The 16,818-nt window shown below is 41.8% G+C and overlaps 1 protein-coding gene across 2 annotated transcripts; it reads left to right on the top strand.

Moving 5' to 3' along the window:
- Window positions 1–961: 961 nt before the first annotated feature.
- Window positions 962–16,746, top strand: SMPD4 (sphingomyelin phosphodiesterase 4). Of its 2 annotated transcripts, XM_085075945.1 has the most exons (19): window positions 962–1,082; window positions 1,365–1,451; window positions 2,110–2,252; window positions 2,405–2,480; window positions 2,977–3,085; window positions 3,712–3,764; window positions 4,328–4,479; window positions 4,911–5,043; window positions 5,665–5,736; window positions 9,167–9,256; window positions 11,599–11,744; window positions 12,174–12,264; window positions 12,475–12,575; window positions 12,866–13,029; window positions 13,676–13,881; window positions 14,437–14,670; window positions 15,346–15,477; window positions 15,644–15,772; window positions 16,216–16,746. In XM_085075945.1, the coding sequence occupies exons 1-19, from the start codon at window positions 1,044–1,046 to the stop codon at window positions 16,540–16,542; spliced, it is 2,484 nt and encodes an 827-aa protein (XP_084932071.1). In that variant the 5' UTR covers window positions 962–1,043; the 3' UTR covers window positions 16,543–16,746. The 2 variants fall into 2 exon arrangements, with proteins under 2 accessions (XP_084932071.1, XP_084932072.1); XM_085075946.1 differs by lacking the exon at window positions 9,167–9,256.
- Window positions 16,747–16,818: the final 72 nt, after the last annotated feature.

The raw sequence follows: 16,818 nt of genomic DNA, 5'->3' as shown, positions 1-16,818 counted from the left end.
AGCGAAAAAAGCCCTTAGAGCGCCGAACACGGATTGTGGGGCACTCCCTGGAGGGCAGAGAAGCCCTTCAGAGAGACCTCGGTAAATCAGAGGGCTGGGCAATCACCAACCGTATGCAGTTTAACAAGAGTGCCGGATTCTGCACTTGGGACAGGGCAATCGTGGCTGTGTGAATGGACTGGGGATGAGAGGCTGGGGAGCAGCTGTGGGAAGGGACCTGGGGGTCCTGGAAAGTTGGGTGTGAGTCACCATTGCCCTGGCAGCCAGGAGGGCCAACCGGCTGTGGGGGACATCAGGCACAGTATCACCAGCCTGGCAAGGGAGGAGTTTGTCTCGCTCTGCTCTGCACTGGGACAGCCTCACCTTGAATATTGTGTACCGTTTTGGGCACCACAGTATGAAAAAGACATTAAGCTATTAGAGAGTTTCCAAAAGAGGGACATGAGGATGGTGAAGGGTCTGAAGGGGAAGCTTATGAGGAGTGGCTGAGGGCACTTGGTTTGTTCACCTTGGAGAAGAGTGAGGGAGACATCATTGCGGTCTTCAACATTCTCACCAGCGGCAGTGGACGGGCAAGCACTGATCTCTCTGGTGACCAGGGACAGGACTCGAGGGAACGGCACAAAGCTGAGTCAGGGTAGCTTTATGAGGTTAGGCCACCCCAGAGGGTGGCTGAGCACTGGAGGAGGTTCCCTCAGGGCGGTGGTCATGGCCCCGAGCCTGACATGGTTCAAGGAGTGTTTGGACAACGCTCTCAGGCACAGGATGGGATTGTCGGGGTGACCTGTGCAGGGCCAGGAGTTGGACTGGATGATCCCTGTGGGTCCCTTCAAACCCAGGCTATTCCACGGCTCTGTGAAGGAGCTGCGCCCCGCGGGCCCCGCTGTCCCTCAGAGAGGGGCCGTCTCCATGGCAACGCCGCGGTGACGTCATCCGCGCGAGCGGTGACGCAGAAGGGCCGCGCGGGCGCGGGAGGCGGCGGTGCGGGGCGCTGGGCCGGTGGCTGTGGCGGTGCCGCGGCGGGACGGCAGAGGAGAGGCGGCATGGCCGGGCCGCACCTGCAGCAGCCCAACTTCCTGCTGGTGGGTACGGGGCAACCGCCGCGCTGCAGCGCTCCCGCTTCCCGCTGCTGGGTGCCGGGGAATGGCCGCGGGGCGAGCCGGGCCGGCGGCGGGCGGGCAGCGGAGCGCTGTCTCGGTGCACTGGTACCGTCCCTGTGAGGAGGGTCGCTCCGTGCAGCCTCGGGTGTAGGCGGAAATGCCGTGCCGGAGGAGCGGCAAGGGGGGATTTTCGCACGTCATGGCCGCGGTAAGTGCTGTGCTGCCCGGCGGCACTGATCGGATTTGCCTTGTGCTTTGTACCAGGCCACGCTGAAGGCGGATTGTGTCAATAAACCGTTTGCGCAGAGGTGCCACGATCTGGAGACCATCATCGAGGAGCTCCCTGCCAAGGTGAGCAATCACTGCTTTTTCAGAGCCTCACTGCCTGGCAAGTTTCAGGGAAATTGGGGTTTTTTTATATTACTGTTTTCTTTGTTGCTCTTTGTCTTACCAAGACAAGCTGGTCTGCCCAGGGAGGTGGTGGAGGCACGTGGAGGTGTTTAAGGAGAGACTGGAGGGGACACTCAGTGTCGTGGTCTGGCTGACACGGTGGTGCAGTGATAGGATGGACTCGATGATCTCAGAGCTACTTCCAACCTGATTCTGTGATTCTGAGTTTTGAGGGCCCCTGGTGAAACAGTGGAAATCCAGTGTTTCCAAGAATTAAGAACCTCTTCTAGTCATTAAAAGGTTGTTTCATTTCACTGCCCTTCGTTAATACCTTTCAGCCTCAGTTTACAAAGAAAACTTGTTTTTCAAGTATGGCACATAACTGCAAATGATGCAGATCAGCACTGTCACTACTTCAGTAGGATCAGAAATCAGGATAGATCTCCAGTAATTGCCATATTATAATGCAATGTTCTGAATGGATGATCTGCCCAGTGATAATCCAGAAACAGTCATAAATAAATGGCAGACATATCTTTGTGTGTTGTAGTATATGCAGTATAGATTGTCCAAGTGAAGAATTGTGCACATTAACTCTTTGTGTCTGTTTTCCCTAAAGGAACTACATGGCATCTTCCCATGGCTGGTGGAGAGCATTTTTGGCAGCTTGGATGGCATCATTGTAGGCTGGAATCTTCGCTGTTTGCAAGGAAGAACAAATCCTAATGAATATTCTGTGGCTTTGGATTTCCTGGATCCCAGGTAAACACATTAATTTCAGCACAGATTAAGAAATGAGTTGGTGAACAAATGACCATTGTTTGACTTTTTTCCATTGTGCAAACCTAAGTTCACAGAAGTGAGGCAGGAGAGGGTGTTTACCATGGGATTTTCTTTCTGATGCTTGTTTGCAGTGGCCCGATGATGAAGCTGGTTTACAAACTCCAAGCAGAAGAGTACAGATATGATTTCCCAGTCTCATATCTTCCAGTGAGTAACTGAACAATCTGTAAGAAGGGAATGTAGTGGTAGTAGCAGCTATTGGAACTTTGCGGGTACTTTATATCTACACTTCAGTATAGGCCTGTCTAGAAATGGAATTGCTGTCTAGAAATTGATTCAGATAGTCCTACAGTCTTTAACAAAAGGAAACCTCATTTAAGCGTGTGGTAATTGCTGGTCCACAGCTCAATTATCTGAACAAAATCAGCAGCCAAACACCAATCTTCTGCTGCTCCCACTCCAGCTGGAAAGGTCATGATGAAGGCTTTTTAAAAAAATACTGAATACTCATTTTCAGAGAGAAAGTTGAGAGTTCTCTAAAGACCATTCATTTGGACAAGGAACTACTGCAATGCAATAAAATCCCACTGAGCTGAATGTAGAGATCATCCCAGAATGCTTGAATACAGAACCTCACTCTCCGAAAACATACTCTGCAATATGCTGAGTAGCCAGATTAATATTTCATTACTCTGTCTTTCAGGGTCCTGTGAAGGCTTCAATACAAGAGCAAGTTCTACCAGAATGCTCTTTATATCACAACAAAGTCCAGTTTCCTTCAGCTGGTGGTTTAGGCTTGAATTTGGCTCTTAGTATCCTTTTAATGGTTGGGTATCTAACCCTTTTTAAATATCTAAAACTGAGAGATCATGAGTGTTTCTGTTGTGCGTTTATTATGTTTATTATGTTTAATATATCCTAAATCATGGTCACACTGAAGAGTCTGGGCTGATTAGAAATGTTTATATTACAACTTAAAATAAATGTGTCCTCTTATAAACCCTTGTTGGAGGAATTTCTGGCCTTAATCAAGTCAACAACAAAATTCCCAGTGCTTTTGGTAGAGCCTGTTTTTCCCAATTTTTGTTTTTGTAACTACTTGTAGTTTATGCAATATGGTAGGAAAAAAGGGCATGTTCACTTTGCAGCTAGAGTACTTTTGGAAGCTGTACAGTGTAGCTGTAGTTGTGTTGGTTTCAGTTTGAAATAGTCAAATGTACCAAGATTAGCTCAAACACACCTTGTCACATAGAGAGCACCTCAATTGCCAAAGCTTCCATCAGTTGGAAAGCAAGAAGCCAATGCTGAATTTGCTCAAAAGCTCTAGCAAGATAATTAAGCATTGTCAAAATACAAATGTAGTGCCTATTCAGCATCCCCCAATACCTAACAGCTGTACCTGTTTTTCATTATGTGATCCTTAACTCTGTTCTTCCAGATCCATTTGAATATTACATGTTTTACTTTGCAATTAGTTTGATTACACAGAAGGTAAGTACCTTTCGCAATTTTTCCCTTACAATAGTATTGGCTTTTCTCCATAATGCTCCAAGAGCCTTCCCATGGCAGGGGTGCTGTGTAGCTAAATTAACAGCAGTTTTATCTATTCTTTTGGAATTTGTTACTGCTTTGGTTCAGTTGATGATCCAAGACTAGATAATAAAATACCCACCTTAGATACACCAGTAAGTAGTCTTATGCCAACAAGGAGCAGGCAATGGATTCCAAATGGTTTCCTCCCCCTGTATCCAATAAGGCCTTCTCTGCAGTCATAACGACAGCTTGGTACTGTGGGGTGTGGTTATTTGGTTCCTCTGCCTCTGCTACCTGTGCTAAAACACTGCTTTCTTCTTGTGCTTGGTTACAGTCATTGCTACAGCAACACTTCTCTTACAGCTCATTGACCTTTGCTCCAAAGTGTCTTTACTGCCAATTCACCCTTTCTAACCACTGGGCTTCTGCTTTTTTATGCTAAGGGGGTCTGGCATCACTCCCCAGCCCTGGCTTAAAGCAGCAGTGTTTAACCCCAGGTATATCCTGTGTGTCTGTTACAGAACTCACCTGTCACCCATCATGTCAGCCCTTCCAACAGTGCTTATTTCATCCTGGTGGACACATACCTGAAGTGTTTCCTACCCACAGAAGGAAGTGTCCTTCCCCCACCTTCTTCAAATCCTGGGGGAGCCATCCCTTCCCCAACTCCCAGGTAATAGCTACAGTGCCACAGGAAAATTGTGACCACAGTGCAGACAAAATATAGCTTGTTGGAACAAAATCTCATACAAGTAAAAAACACCTCCACACTTTGATCTGTATGTACTTATAATATACTTACAAAATATAATAATAATTTAGTACTATTATATATTAATATTATTTTGTAATATTATTGTTATATATTAATATTATTTTATAATAATAATATTACAAAATGCTATAGGAGTAGCAATGTAGCATTTGGTTATAGTTGAAGTTAGTAATTACAGTAAGTTGCAGAAGTTTGAAATATGTTATTAATTATGCAGTTTGAAAGAATGTTTTCTAGTTTATAAAATAGTGATTAAAAGCAATGATACAACCCCCTGTACTGCACTGAGACTTACAGACTTCTGTATTTCCATTCATTTGTCCTCAAAGGTCTCCAGCAGTGCCTTTCTCTTCCTATGGCATGCACCACACCAGCCTACTGAAACGGCACATTGCCCACCAGCCCTCTGTGAATGCTGACCCAGCTTCCCAGGAGATCTGGAGATCAGAAACACTGCTTCAGGTATGGTGCATTTAAGGAAGAAAACACCCTGCGACATTTCTTTGTACTCACTGAGGGATCTCTTCTTTTTAAAAAATCAGAGGCAGTCAGGCCAGTTTGCTTTAGCTTGGTTTTGGAATTGAGCAGTGCAGCTGTTGCTTTCTGTTAATGAAACAAAGAACCACTGTGAAGCAGTTAAGTTGCATCTTAGTATCTTTTTTTAGACTATCTAACAACTGATCTCAGGCATTTTGAGGTTTTTTTTCTGGAAAAGTTTCTGCACCTGATTTTCTTTTTTAAATCTTACATCAATTCTATGCTCTATGCAAAGGTTAAACACAGGCAAGTTGGTTCTGTTCACCAGCAAGGGAAGGGAAGGAAAGGAAAATCTGGACTTAGCAGTTGCTCTGAAATGAGTTCTTGCCATGTTGCTGAACTGACTAATTGATGCTGGCAGGTGCTAAGAGTTTGTCATTTCAGCCATTGACATGATAACCTGAAACATCTCTGAATAGATGCTGTTTATTTAACAGTACAGCTTAGTTTTCAAGTTAAAAACTGTGGTCTTCCCTATACTTATCTTGTAACTGACAGTGCAAGATTATTTCTCTTTCCCTAGCTGAGAAAATCCTTGTTTTGCAGATCTTTGTTGAAATGTGGCTTCATCATTATTCACTGGAAATGTATCAGAAAATGCAGTCCCCTCATGTCAAGGTAATAGTTTGTACTTCACTCGTGAACATCACCTGATGGTTGAGCTCTTCCCTTGGGGTAAATCTCCTACTCTGTGGAGAATTTTTTTTTTTTTTTTAATTTTGTATATTGGTCCAAAGGAAAGAAATAACTTACCAGAATACCTACATGAGTGTGTCAGAGTTGATAATCCAGTTACAAAGAATGTTGTGAATAAGTGTGTCATCCAGATTTGCCTTCATTGCAGAAATTGTGTTAGTTTTGTTCTGGTTTTTGTTTCTTTTTTTGTTCAAGATGAGTTTGTGGGATGGTCACAACAATCTGAATATCAGTATCAAAGTACTAATGATTGAGAAGATGCCACTATTAAACCTTGTGTTAAATCCCACTGGGGCAACATGACTGCTAAAAATAGCTACAATTGATTTCCAGCAGAGATAGCAACTGTTACTGAAATACCAATTAGTAATTTCAAAGATCTATAACAATTTCTTAGCCTAAATCCAATTTATTAAAAAAAAAAGGATCTTACTAAACTGCCATTTTTATTGTTTCCTGTTCCAAAACATGCTTTACACCATAATGGTGTCAGAAGCAGTTCTGTAGCTACAGAGTTTGGATTATCTGGCAAGCTCTTGCTCAGATAATACAGTATTGTAAGCAGTTTGTGGTGGCCTGTTCAGTAACAAACTACTGCATGTAAGAAGTAAGTATGTGTTGGGGAGGCTAAGTTTAAAGGCATTATAAATGTAAAGGGAATTTGAAGGAGAAAATGTTGATCCTCTGAATTCCCTCTGGGTCACAGTGGGACTTTCATAGAAGGGGAGAGAGCTAATAAAAGCTACTTAGGATTTATTCCTGTGTAGAAGAGCAATATGAGAGCTGATTGAGAAATTCTAATCCTTCACTCCACAGGATATGAAATAAAACACATATTTTGCTAGGGAAAAACATTGGAGAGCTGAAATGTGATGGGTTTTGTCTTTTATTCTGAAAGTTGAGGTCAAAATGCAAACTCACTAATGTTGCAAAGTCTCCACTTGGGACTCCCAGCAGCATGGCTGTGCACCTGTGATGGAAAGGCTTTGCTTGAAGTACCTTTGGTCTGTCTGTCTGTCCAGTCTCTGTGCATCAAGCGCTGTGCTTAGGCCAGAAATGATGATTGCTTTAAACTTCTCTCCTCTGTTCACCCTCTGTATTTCAGATGCTCTCTTCTAGCACTAGGGAGCAGCAGTTGCAGACAATGACTCTCCACGTTATGGTGGAGTAGGGCCTAGGTAGAGCTTACAGTTCTCTGAAATCAGCACTTCAGGATCCTCCACAAGGTGTGTTGAGCCACAACTTGAGGCCATAACTCCCTGATGGTATTTTAGTTTCATCTTTGATGGGAAGTAATCATGAACATGTAAAATAGGAAGTCTTCACTCTTTGGGGGAGGGTGGAACACTGGAGAAGGGGACTGGAATTCCCCAGGACATACATAAATGGATGAAGGATCTCTCCTGCAGGACTGAGGAAAGGTTCCAGATCAGCTGGGGACAGGACTGTTCATTAGCCTGTGATGTTTAAACTGAACTTTGTAGACTGGGTGGGCTGAAGGAGAACAGTCTGCCTTTACTTCCTGAAATGAGGAAGTACAACATCCAGAAGTGTAAGTTCTATTTTAATACAAGCATAAAAGACTTAACTGGAAACCCAAGATGGCCCTATACCTTATTGTTAAAATTATTAATAATTATGCAGGTTCACTTGATTCCATTGATCCTTCTGTGTGTTTGGAAGGAAGGGTAATTAGTGACCATTCACCCCTGGGTGTAGAGCTGTTTGACCATCGTGATTTGAAATGGCTGCATACCTGTACTGGAAGGTGGGATGAGGCTCTGCAGAACTTGCTCACTCTTTGTCCTGCAGCCAGATTTGTTTGCTTTCATGGGCCAAGATTGATCTCAGATAAGTAACTTTCTTGAAAAGGAGAATCATAGATTTTTCCCTAAGCCTTGTTAATGTCATCACAGACTTCCCTGTGTAAGTAGAAAGCAGTGGGATGGGAAGGAATAGTAAGTAATTTCTTTTGAGGAGATGTATTACACTACAGCTTTGAATTGTTTCTGGGTCTGCTGTGACCCTGAGGTTGATGCTATTTGCTATGCTGTCACTGTTTTCCCCTTTAATTCAACTATTTTCCAATTCTTTTGTCTGTTTTTTCTTTCTCTGATGATCTAGAGTCCAAGTGTGCAGCATCTTTTTTCCTATTTCCTTCTGTTGTTATCACAAGAAACCCTTAAAAAGAAGTAGATTGATAAAACTTTATGTAATGCTTCCTGACCTTCCAATGGCAGGTGTTCAGCCCCCAGCACTGCATGTGGAACACCCACTAAAATACAGGGGATTGCAGATTCCTGTGACAGGGGACTCAGTTTGGAAGCAGATGATCTGCCCAAGCTGTTGGGGAGCCTGAAATAACAATCCTGCCACTCTAAGGGTGTAAATCCAAAAGCTGCCAAAGTGACACTGGAGGAGATGGGGTAGAGGCTGTTTAAAGACAGCAGAGGTGTGATCTGGAGAGTTAGTTTAGATGCCTGACAATAGTCATTGGGGTCTGTGTAGTGTACATTTTTTGTTTTATGTTTTTTCATTAATTTCATACATGTGTGTCACTGTTGCTACAGTATCCTCTTCACTGTCATTGTCAGAAAATACTCCTTAAACTGTTCCTTCAAGAAGGGATCTGGCTGAGGCTTGCAGACGCTTCAGTATTGTGGCAAGATGCCTTTTGCATCAGCAGATAACACTATGCTAGGTGTGTCTTTTGCCTTTTTAGATATGTGATGTTTCCCTAACAGCAAAAGTAATTTCCTCTTTTGAGGAATTCACAAGATCTGCAGCCTTCCCAAATGGCCTTTAAGTAGAGAGAAGACAGAGGATTTCTCTGGACAGGAAACTTCAATTTGAGTTTCTTCCACATACAAACTGTGCTTCTCCAGCAGAACAGGAGGAAATTACAAAGTTTTCAAAATAGATGTAAAATATTGCAGAATATTTCACTCTTTTATTCAATTTTTAATAAAACACTGTAACAGTGTGTAAATCCTGTTGCTGTAGTTCAGTTCACTTCTGAAATGGGGAGTTTATTTGGCAAAAGCTCCATATCCCCTACCTGTCCTTGCTCTGAGTGTAGCAAAGAGAACAGCTACTTTTTTGACACCTGCTCCCGGTTGCCTTTCCAAGTTAATAAAGGGTGAGAAATACTGTGGAATCAATCTAGTGAACAGCAGAAAAGAAGAGGATACTGTGGCTGCAGTTGTTATTGTGATATGTTGTCCCTGACTGTATTTGTGATGTTCATTTTTCCCCCACCCTTCTTCCTTGGGCTCATTCTCACTTTTTTTTTCTCTTGCTCTCTTCTCTCCTTTTTTCCCTCCCCCCTTCCTTTTTGTTTCTGTTGTCTCAGCTGGAGGTTCTCCACTACCGACTCAGTATCTCCAGTAAACACCACGGTAGTCCTGCCCAATCCAGCTACCAGGCCCTCCACGCATACCAAGTATTACCATCTTTTCATTTTGTTTCCTTTTTAAAAATCTTGTTCCATCATATAATCTGCGAAGTGTATTGGTGCTGGCTGTACAGCAGCTTCTTCTGGCAAGGTGTGGTTTTATAATTTGATTGAGAACATTGCATTGAAATTCCCTAAATTTTGCAGTGAAACAGATACTGAGAGATATTAGCAAAGGTCATGGAGAAAAGAGTTAAACTCTAGCATATTATGAGGACTAATTGGAAACTGTATTTTTAGAGATGCATTCTTGTAATGCAAGACTTACCAGCTATGCTGTTTTTTGGCACCAAAGCTGTCTTCACCAATGGCAGATTTCTGCCTCTCACACAGTAGTCATTTAAGCAAACCTTGCGTGGAAGAAAAGATCAGAATTTGCATGGCTGTCACCCAGATTAAGGTAGGTAACATCTGGGGTTTTTTAGCCAAGGAAATGTCATTGGATAGTACTAAATTTGTGGTGGCATTGTCAACTTGACTGTCCACTTTTGCAAAAGCACAAGTGGTACATTTGCAGATTGTTCAGGAAATGTGCATGCAAAAACATTCCTGTTGGAACAGATTGCTGATTCCTCTTTCCCTACTTCAATCCTTTATTCATTGGGTCTTCATTTTGGGAATGGGGAGGGCTAAGCTTCTATACTATAAAGCTCTTTAGCACTACATGGCATTTCCCTGCTCTTTAATCCTTTTTGTTTTGTTTTGTTTTAATGAAGTGCTATGATATCTCAAGGTGCTGTTTAGAAAGGAACACAAAAAGTACTACTTTAAATATTTTTTACTGTTACATTTATCTAATTACTGTTTTAAGCATTAAGAATGGCATAGATCCATCCTGTAGGAAGAGGTTTGACAACAAAAACACTTGTGGGGAAAAACAGTTTTTAAACCGGTGATGTTCATAATGGTGGTGATTCAGGCTAAGAGGAAATTATAAGAATTGCTATGTGGAAAAACTACTGATACCACCCAAAATGATGTCTTGAAGTAGGGTGGTTTTGTAAATTTTAAAGGTACTTTCAGGGGGGCTTAGGGTTTTTAAAATTGCACCCTTTCAAAGCCTATAGCAGAGTACTCAGCCTCTCTAATCGCTGTGGAGATCTCAGTCCAAACTCCAAGGACCACACAACTTCTTGGATTTCTACCCTCTTGCATAAGCTCATCAGGATTGTAGAAAACATGCTGATACAAGTAGGAGCTGTCAAAAACACAAGCCCAGCCTTCATTAGAACTGTTAAAGGTTTATCCCTCTCTTTTAAGAATCTCAGATCTGGCTGCACTACAGGACTGTGTCTGTCATCGAGCCTGGAATCTCTTCTTGGAGTGAATGTCACAGTGTATTCAAAATCCCAAGAAAGTGTAGAAACACATCTGCTTTGCCGCAGGCATTGCAGAGAAAGGACATAAAGACACACAGCCACACATCCCCTCCCTGTGTCAAGCACTGGAAACTTCTTGTAGCTATTGTCTAATATGCCTTTCCTGCACTTTCCATTATATTTGCAGCTGTAACTTACATTTCATGTACATTATTCTTCTCACCTCCTGTGAAACAGAATACAAATCTCAAAATCTGCGTTCAGTGGTGGATTGAGATTAGTTTACTACTCTTCAAGCAGATCACAGTAGCAAAAGATTTTGTGCTCTGTCTGCACATTCTGCAGCACACCCACTGTGGTGCTGGGCACCCAGGAGAACCAGCTCTTCTTTGCCTCATTCACGTCCCTGCTATATCAAACACTCGCTTATTGGTAACATCACTGTGGCTCACCATCACTCCTTGTACTACTCCCCCCAGGCTGCTCCTCCCTTTAAGGATGTTAGAACCAACTGGATCACACAGGACTCAAAACATTTCTTATTTTTACTATAACTATGTCCAGGATTATTCTCTCTTATAAGGCAGATGAGTACCAGCATAGGAAGTCCAGTAAAGCCAGCCATGAGCATAAACAAAGGACCTGCTGTGCTTCTGCAGCAATGAACTTATAACCGTAATGAAAAGCTGAATATTCTTTTTTCAGAAAGGGGTAAGTCTACAAGTTATTCTGTTCTTGAAAGCTAGCCCAAAACTGAATCCATTAGAGTACTGTAGATAATTTTTCCTACAATCCAAATATGCTCCTGTTTCTTAGTGAACTGATGGCAGAACATGCAGCTTGTCCTGGGGAGCAAGCCTGTCCAAAATCAGGTGCCACCAAACTATGGTGAAGAGCCTAGAAGAAAGAGAGCATTTCCTGTATTTTGATCTGAGAGTATGATTTTCCTGAATTCCCTAGACATTTAGCAGGTGATACTCATTAGTTGCCTCTCTTTTGCTTTAAATCTAGGAATCGTTCAAGCCCACTGAAGAGCATGTACTAGTGGTGAGACTGCTTGTGAAACATCTGCATGCTTTCAGCAACAGCCTGAAACCAGAACCTCTGTCCCCTTCAGCCCATTCCCACACAGCCAGCCCGCTGGAGGAGTTTAAAAGGTTGGTGGATGGGCATGTCTCTGAAATGTCTTCTCCCTGAAAATCCCAGCCTTCTCTGAGAGGCTGAAATATGCTGGTTTGATGCTAAATACAGAAGTATATTATTAAAAGTACATGAGAGCTAATGGGTTATGTTTCTCACATCCACCAAGGGGGGGCAGCTTCAACTGCAGCTATTGCACTAGTATATAAAGAAAAGAAAATGCTACAAGAGGATTCTGGCCAAGATTAGTTTAGTATTTAATAATTTGAGTTGAAATCCAATGGCTTTAAGTAGCTTCAGTTAAGAAAGGATTGAGCAAAATCTGTTCTTTCTCTTTTTGCATTTGTGAAAGGGTGTTGGGTTGTTGGTTGGTGGGACTGGGTTTTTTTTGTTTTTAAAACTTGCTGCCATTTTATACATGTGATTGTCTTTCAATCTGTTTGCAGGGTTGTGATTCCTCGGTTTGTCCAGGAGAAGCTCTATATCTTTCTGCAACACTGCTTTGGCCACTGGCCTCTGGATGCCTCTTTCAGAGCAGTATGTACCTGCTTCTCCATCTAAGTCTGTACTCAACAGCACTAGTTTTTAGTTATTGCTGTTTAGCAGCTATTACTTGGTCTTTACATCTCTCTTTTCTAGAGCAGTGGAATTCTTTATATAACAAATTTTAAAAATAAAAAAAATTTCCTGCTTTCCTTTCCAAAAAGTTACTGGCACTCATGTGGGTTTATGTGTGATTTTGCTTAGGTTCTTGAGATGTGGTTAAGTTACTTGCAGCCTTGGAGGTACGCACCCGAAAAGCCACCACAAAGCACAGAGTCTTTGCCTCGCAGCGTCTCGGAGAAATGGTGAGGAGGGGAGCAGCTCTGAGTAGTTGGAGCCAAACTGCCAGGATATCCTGAGTAAAATAGCAGTATTTCACAAACTATCCACCAACCTGAATTAACTTTCTGTATAAGACTAGACATGATTTCTTAGAACACCAATTTTTGTTTTGAGAGTATTCTTTTGTCTCCGTGTAAATTAACCATATTTCCAGAGATAGTATAAAACACTCCCTTAGTGGCTTATTTGGTAGAAGACAAAATAACAATTATTTAAATAGCTGTACTCACAAAACCTGTACTCACTTTGACAGGGCTGCCTTCATTCAAGAAAACCTACTCATGTATACCAAGCTGTTTGTGGGATTTCTGAACAGAGCTCTTCGAACAGACTTGGTCAGTCCAAAAAATGCCCTCATGGTGTTCCGAGTAGCTAAGGTCTTTGCTCAGCCCAATCTAGCTGAAATGATCCTGAAAGGTAAAAGGATATTTTGACATCTTAGCTTGTCCTTTCTCAATCTTTTTCACAGTAGCTACATCTCACCTCAGAAGCACTGAGGTGAATATACTTCTCTCCCATTTTGCATGATGTTCTGCCATTCAGAAGTCTGTTTTCACTCATGTTTGTCAGTTGGTTTAGTAAGTCCTTAGTTCTCTTCTAATCACCATATATTTGATTCCACAATTTTTCTTTAAAGAATTAAGAACACAATTGTCCATTTTTCTTACACTTGTATTACTTCATTATATACTTCAGGATTTAAACATATCTCTGAAGATCTCTATATTTAGTAAAAGAGTCATGCATGCACTTCAGGATAATTAGGATATAGCAAATTTGGGAGAGGTGAGATTTGACAAGTATCAAGGTCTGAAGTATGTTTCTCCACTGCCTTTTGTTGAAAAATGTTACAAACTTAAAATGCTGCCTGTATGGTCTGCATTAAATGCACTTTGATATTTTCTGCTCTGGGCAGGGAGAAGTTAATAATAAACAGTAAATAAGGCCTCTTTCCCCTTGGAACACTCTAAATAAAGTTGCCCAGCAGCCTTAAGGCAGCTGGACCTTCCCCAGGCAAGATCAGTATTAGGTAACCATCCTCACTGCTCTTTTTAAATTCTAGGAGAACAGTTATTCCTGGAGCCAGAACTTGTTATTCCCCACCGTCAACACCGGCTTTTTATGAGCCCCACTCTTGGTGGGAGCTTTTTGTCATCACGGTCTCCAGCTGTTACAGATGCCTCCTTTAAGGTGAAGAGTCATGTTTACAGCCTGGAAGGACAGGACTTCCAGTATAAACAGATGTTTGGCACAGAAGTCAGGAATTTGGTAAGCAACAAGCTCCTTGTCACGTGCCTTTCTACTTTGACAGGTGTTTTCTCAGTGCTGAGAATCCTCAGGGGAAGAGTGGAAAACTTCACACGCTGCATTATTGTGTAATTTAGTTTGCTGACAGTGATTCCTGGAACCTGAGAGGTCTCAGCCCAGCACAGATGTAAAAATCTGCTACTTTTTGATAAATAAGACGTTAATGTAGCAGCTTGCTGCCTTGGAGCAGTATATACTGAGTATTTCCTCTCACACATGCTTACTGTGATCTTCTGATCCATTGTATTGATCAGTACCTACCAGCAAGTCAAACAAAAGCAGCAGGAATTAAAAAAAGAGCAGCTGAAGAATGTAAACAGCACTCAGGTTTCTTAAATGCTTCAACAGAACAGCCTATTGGAAATGCAGTTAACAGTCAGCACAAATCCATATGCACTGAGGGAGTGAGTTTGCTGGGATTGCTCTTCACTTCTAATTCTCAAGGGACATTTTTATCCAGGTATTGATGCTTAGTGGTCCTTTATCTTTGTCCCACAATTTTGTTTTTTGTTTTAGGTGTTAAAACTGGCTCAGTTAATTTGTCAGGCACAGCAGACAGCAAAGTCCATATCAGACCATTCTGCAGAGACAACGGCCAGCCAGTCCTTCTTCTCATGGTTTAGATTCACACAATCTGACATGAATGGTTCCTACACAGGCAATGATCTTGATGAAATTGGGCAGGACAGCATCAAAAAAACAGATGAATATTTAGAGAAGGCACTGGAATATTTGTGCCAAATCTTTAAGGTATGTAACATCTTTCAAGGACTTGAGCAGTGAGAACAAGAGTCGGGATTCCTCAAATGTGCATCTCTCTCTTGTACTTTGTGGGGTCACAAAGCTATCCAGAGACCTTGCTAGTAAATGTTAGCATCTTCTAAACTTTACCTGACTGTTTCAAAACCCACTTTCAATTATAGATGGAATTAGGTGTTCTGAATTTCTAAATATCAAGCCTACCTTGTTTAAGTGACCATTCTTTTGGACTGTATAGTTTATCCAAACCTGTTTACTTGTGCCTGTCCTAATGCTTACAAACAGGCAATTTAAAAAATTCTCCAGTATCTTCTAAATGTAGAACTATAAAAATACAAGTAACTGCAACTATGGATGAGCTGTTAAAAATACAGATTAATTTCTCTGCAGGCACACTCCCTTATACAGAATTGACCCAGGCTCTTTGATACTCCTTGAGAGCTAAGGGAGATAAAAACCAGAGCATTTCTCTAGAATTGGACAAGCACAGACAAATCTGGAGAGGTTTATCTCATTTTAATGTCTAACCAAGCTGCTCTTAAGCAGTTCTTGGTACCTGAGCAGGCTGTCAAAGACTTGCAGTGCTAATGAGTGTGTGAAGTGAGAAATAAATTAAATAGGGGATAGATGAAATAACTGCTTTAGACCTGTGTTATTTTTGCATAGCTGAGTGAAGCCCAGCTGGCCCAGATGATGATGAAGTGTGGGACAGCTCAAGATGAGAATGGAAAAAAACAGCTTCCAGACTGCATTGCAAGTGAGAACGGCCTCATTCTTACACCCCTTGGCAGGTACCAGGTGAGAGAAAAAAGATTCCGTATCACTACCTAGATTATTCTTGAAAAAACATGTTGTGCTTCTATGATGAAGAGAAATGCAACTTACTGCTGGCTAAGAGAGGAACCAATATAAAGGTGTTTCAGATGGGATCTACAAGATCAGGTGTTTGTTTTCCCTTTTCTAGATCATAAATGGCTTACGTAGGTTTGAGGTGCAGTATCAAGGGGATACTGAGCTTCAGCCCATCCGGAGCTATGAAAATGCTGCTCTTGTTCGTCTCCTGTTCCGCTTATCCTCAGTGCTCAACGAAAGGGTAAGTACTGCACTGCCTCCTGCTGTATTTTCCACTGCAAATCTGTTCTTTACTCCACATGCACATATGACACTTCATTTAATCTTACTCCTTTAGTGTGGTCTAGATGGGTATTTCCCAATAGTACCAGGCCTGCTGCTGTACCTGTAATTCTGCTTTTCCTACACGAAACATTGTAAATGTGATTTATTAAGGTACTCATTATGGTTGATGAACAATTAACATTCAGAATGAATGTTTCTAAAACAGGGAAAGCAAATTCTTTTCTTAGGTATGACAAACTCAAAGCAAGTCTGCACTAAGACAGTTCTGCACTTAAAAGTGGTGTTTGATCCCCTCATTTCCTATAATCCTCATCCTATAAATGAAGAAAATCATCAAGTCAGTCACTTTTTGACAGCAGTTGCAGGAAGACACTAACATTTAAATGCTTCTTACCTCAGTTTGCTGATCAGATGGAAGTGCTTTGCTCCAGGGAAGATTTTGTTGGCAGACTTTGTCGCTATCACCTGATCAACCCTCACGTCGCACAGAAAATCAGGTTCAGCCCTGTGGTGAGGGACAGAGCAAGCCAGAACTGGGGACCCAGGATCAGTCTGAGGTTTCTGGCCAGCTACAGGACTCTCATTTCTCTGCTGATGATCTACTTCCTTGCATCCTGGTTTTACATCGGGCCAGTTGGCTGCACATTCATTATCCTAATTGGGTATTTTCTTTATGCTGTAATAATGACTTTTTTCTTTGAAGGATGGAAACCACATGAACACTAGTTTCCTCTTCCTGGCTTGTAAAAATAAATGTTTTAAGGATGAGCCTGGGATTTGATGACTAAAATATTTTAATTATATCATATCTTCCTAAAATATTTTTAATACTAAAGTTAATGGAGTTTATAAGTTTATAAACAATGATGTGGCCTTGTAGAGATAATCAATGTAAATTTTATTTTTATAAAAGTGTTCCTGTAGACTCTAGTGAATATGTTGTTTGTTGGTTTTTTTTTGAGGGGGAAAGAATGAGCCATCAGTGTTTATAAATCATGCAGT

This window comes from Lichenostomus cassidix, chromosome 15 (assembly GCF_008360975.1).
Source record: "Lichenostomus cassidix isolate B80296 chromosome 15, HeHo_3.0, whole genome shotgun sequence".
Taxonomy (NCBI): Eukaryota; Metazoa; Chordata; class Aves; order Passeriformes; family Meliphagidae; genus Lichenostomus; species Lichenostomus cassidix.
Note: the sequence above shows the minus strand (reverse complement) of the source record. Positions and strands in the feature narration are given on the sequence as shown.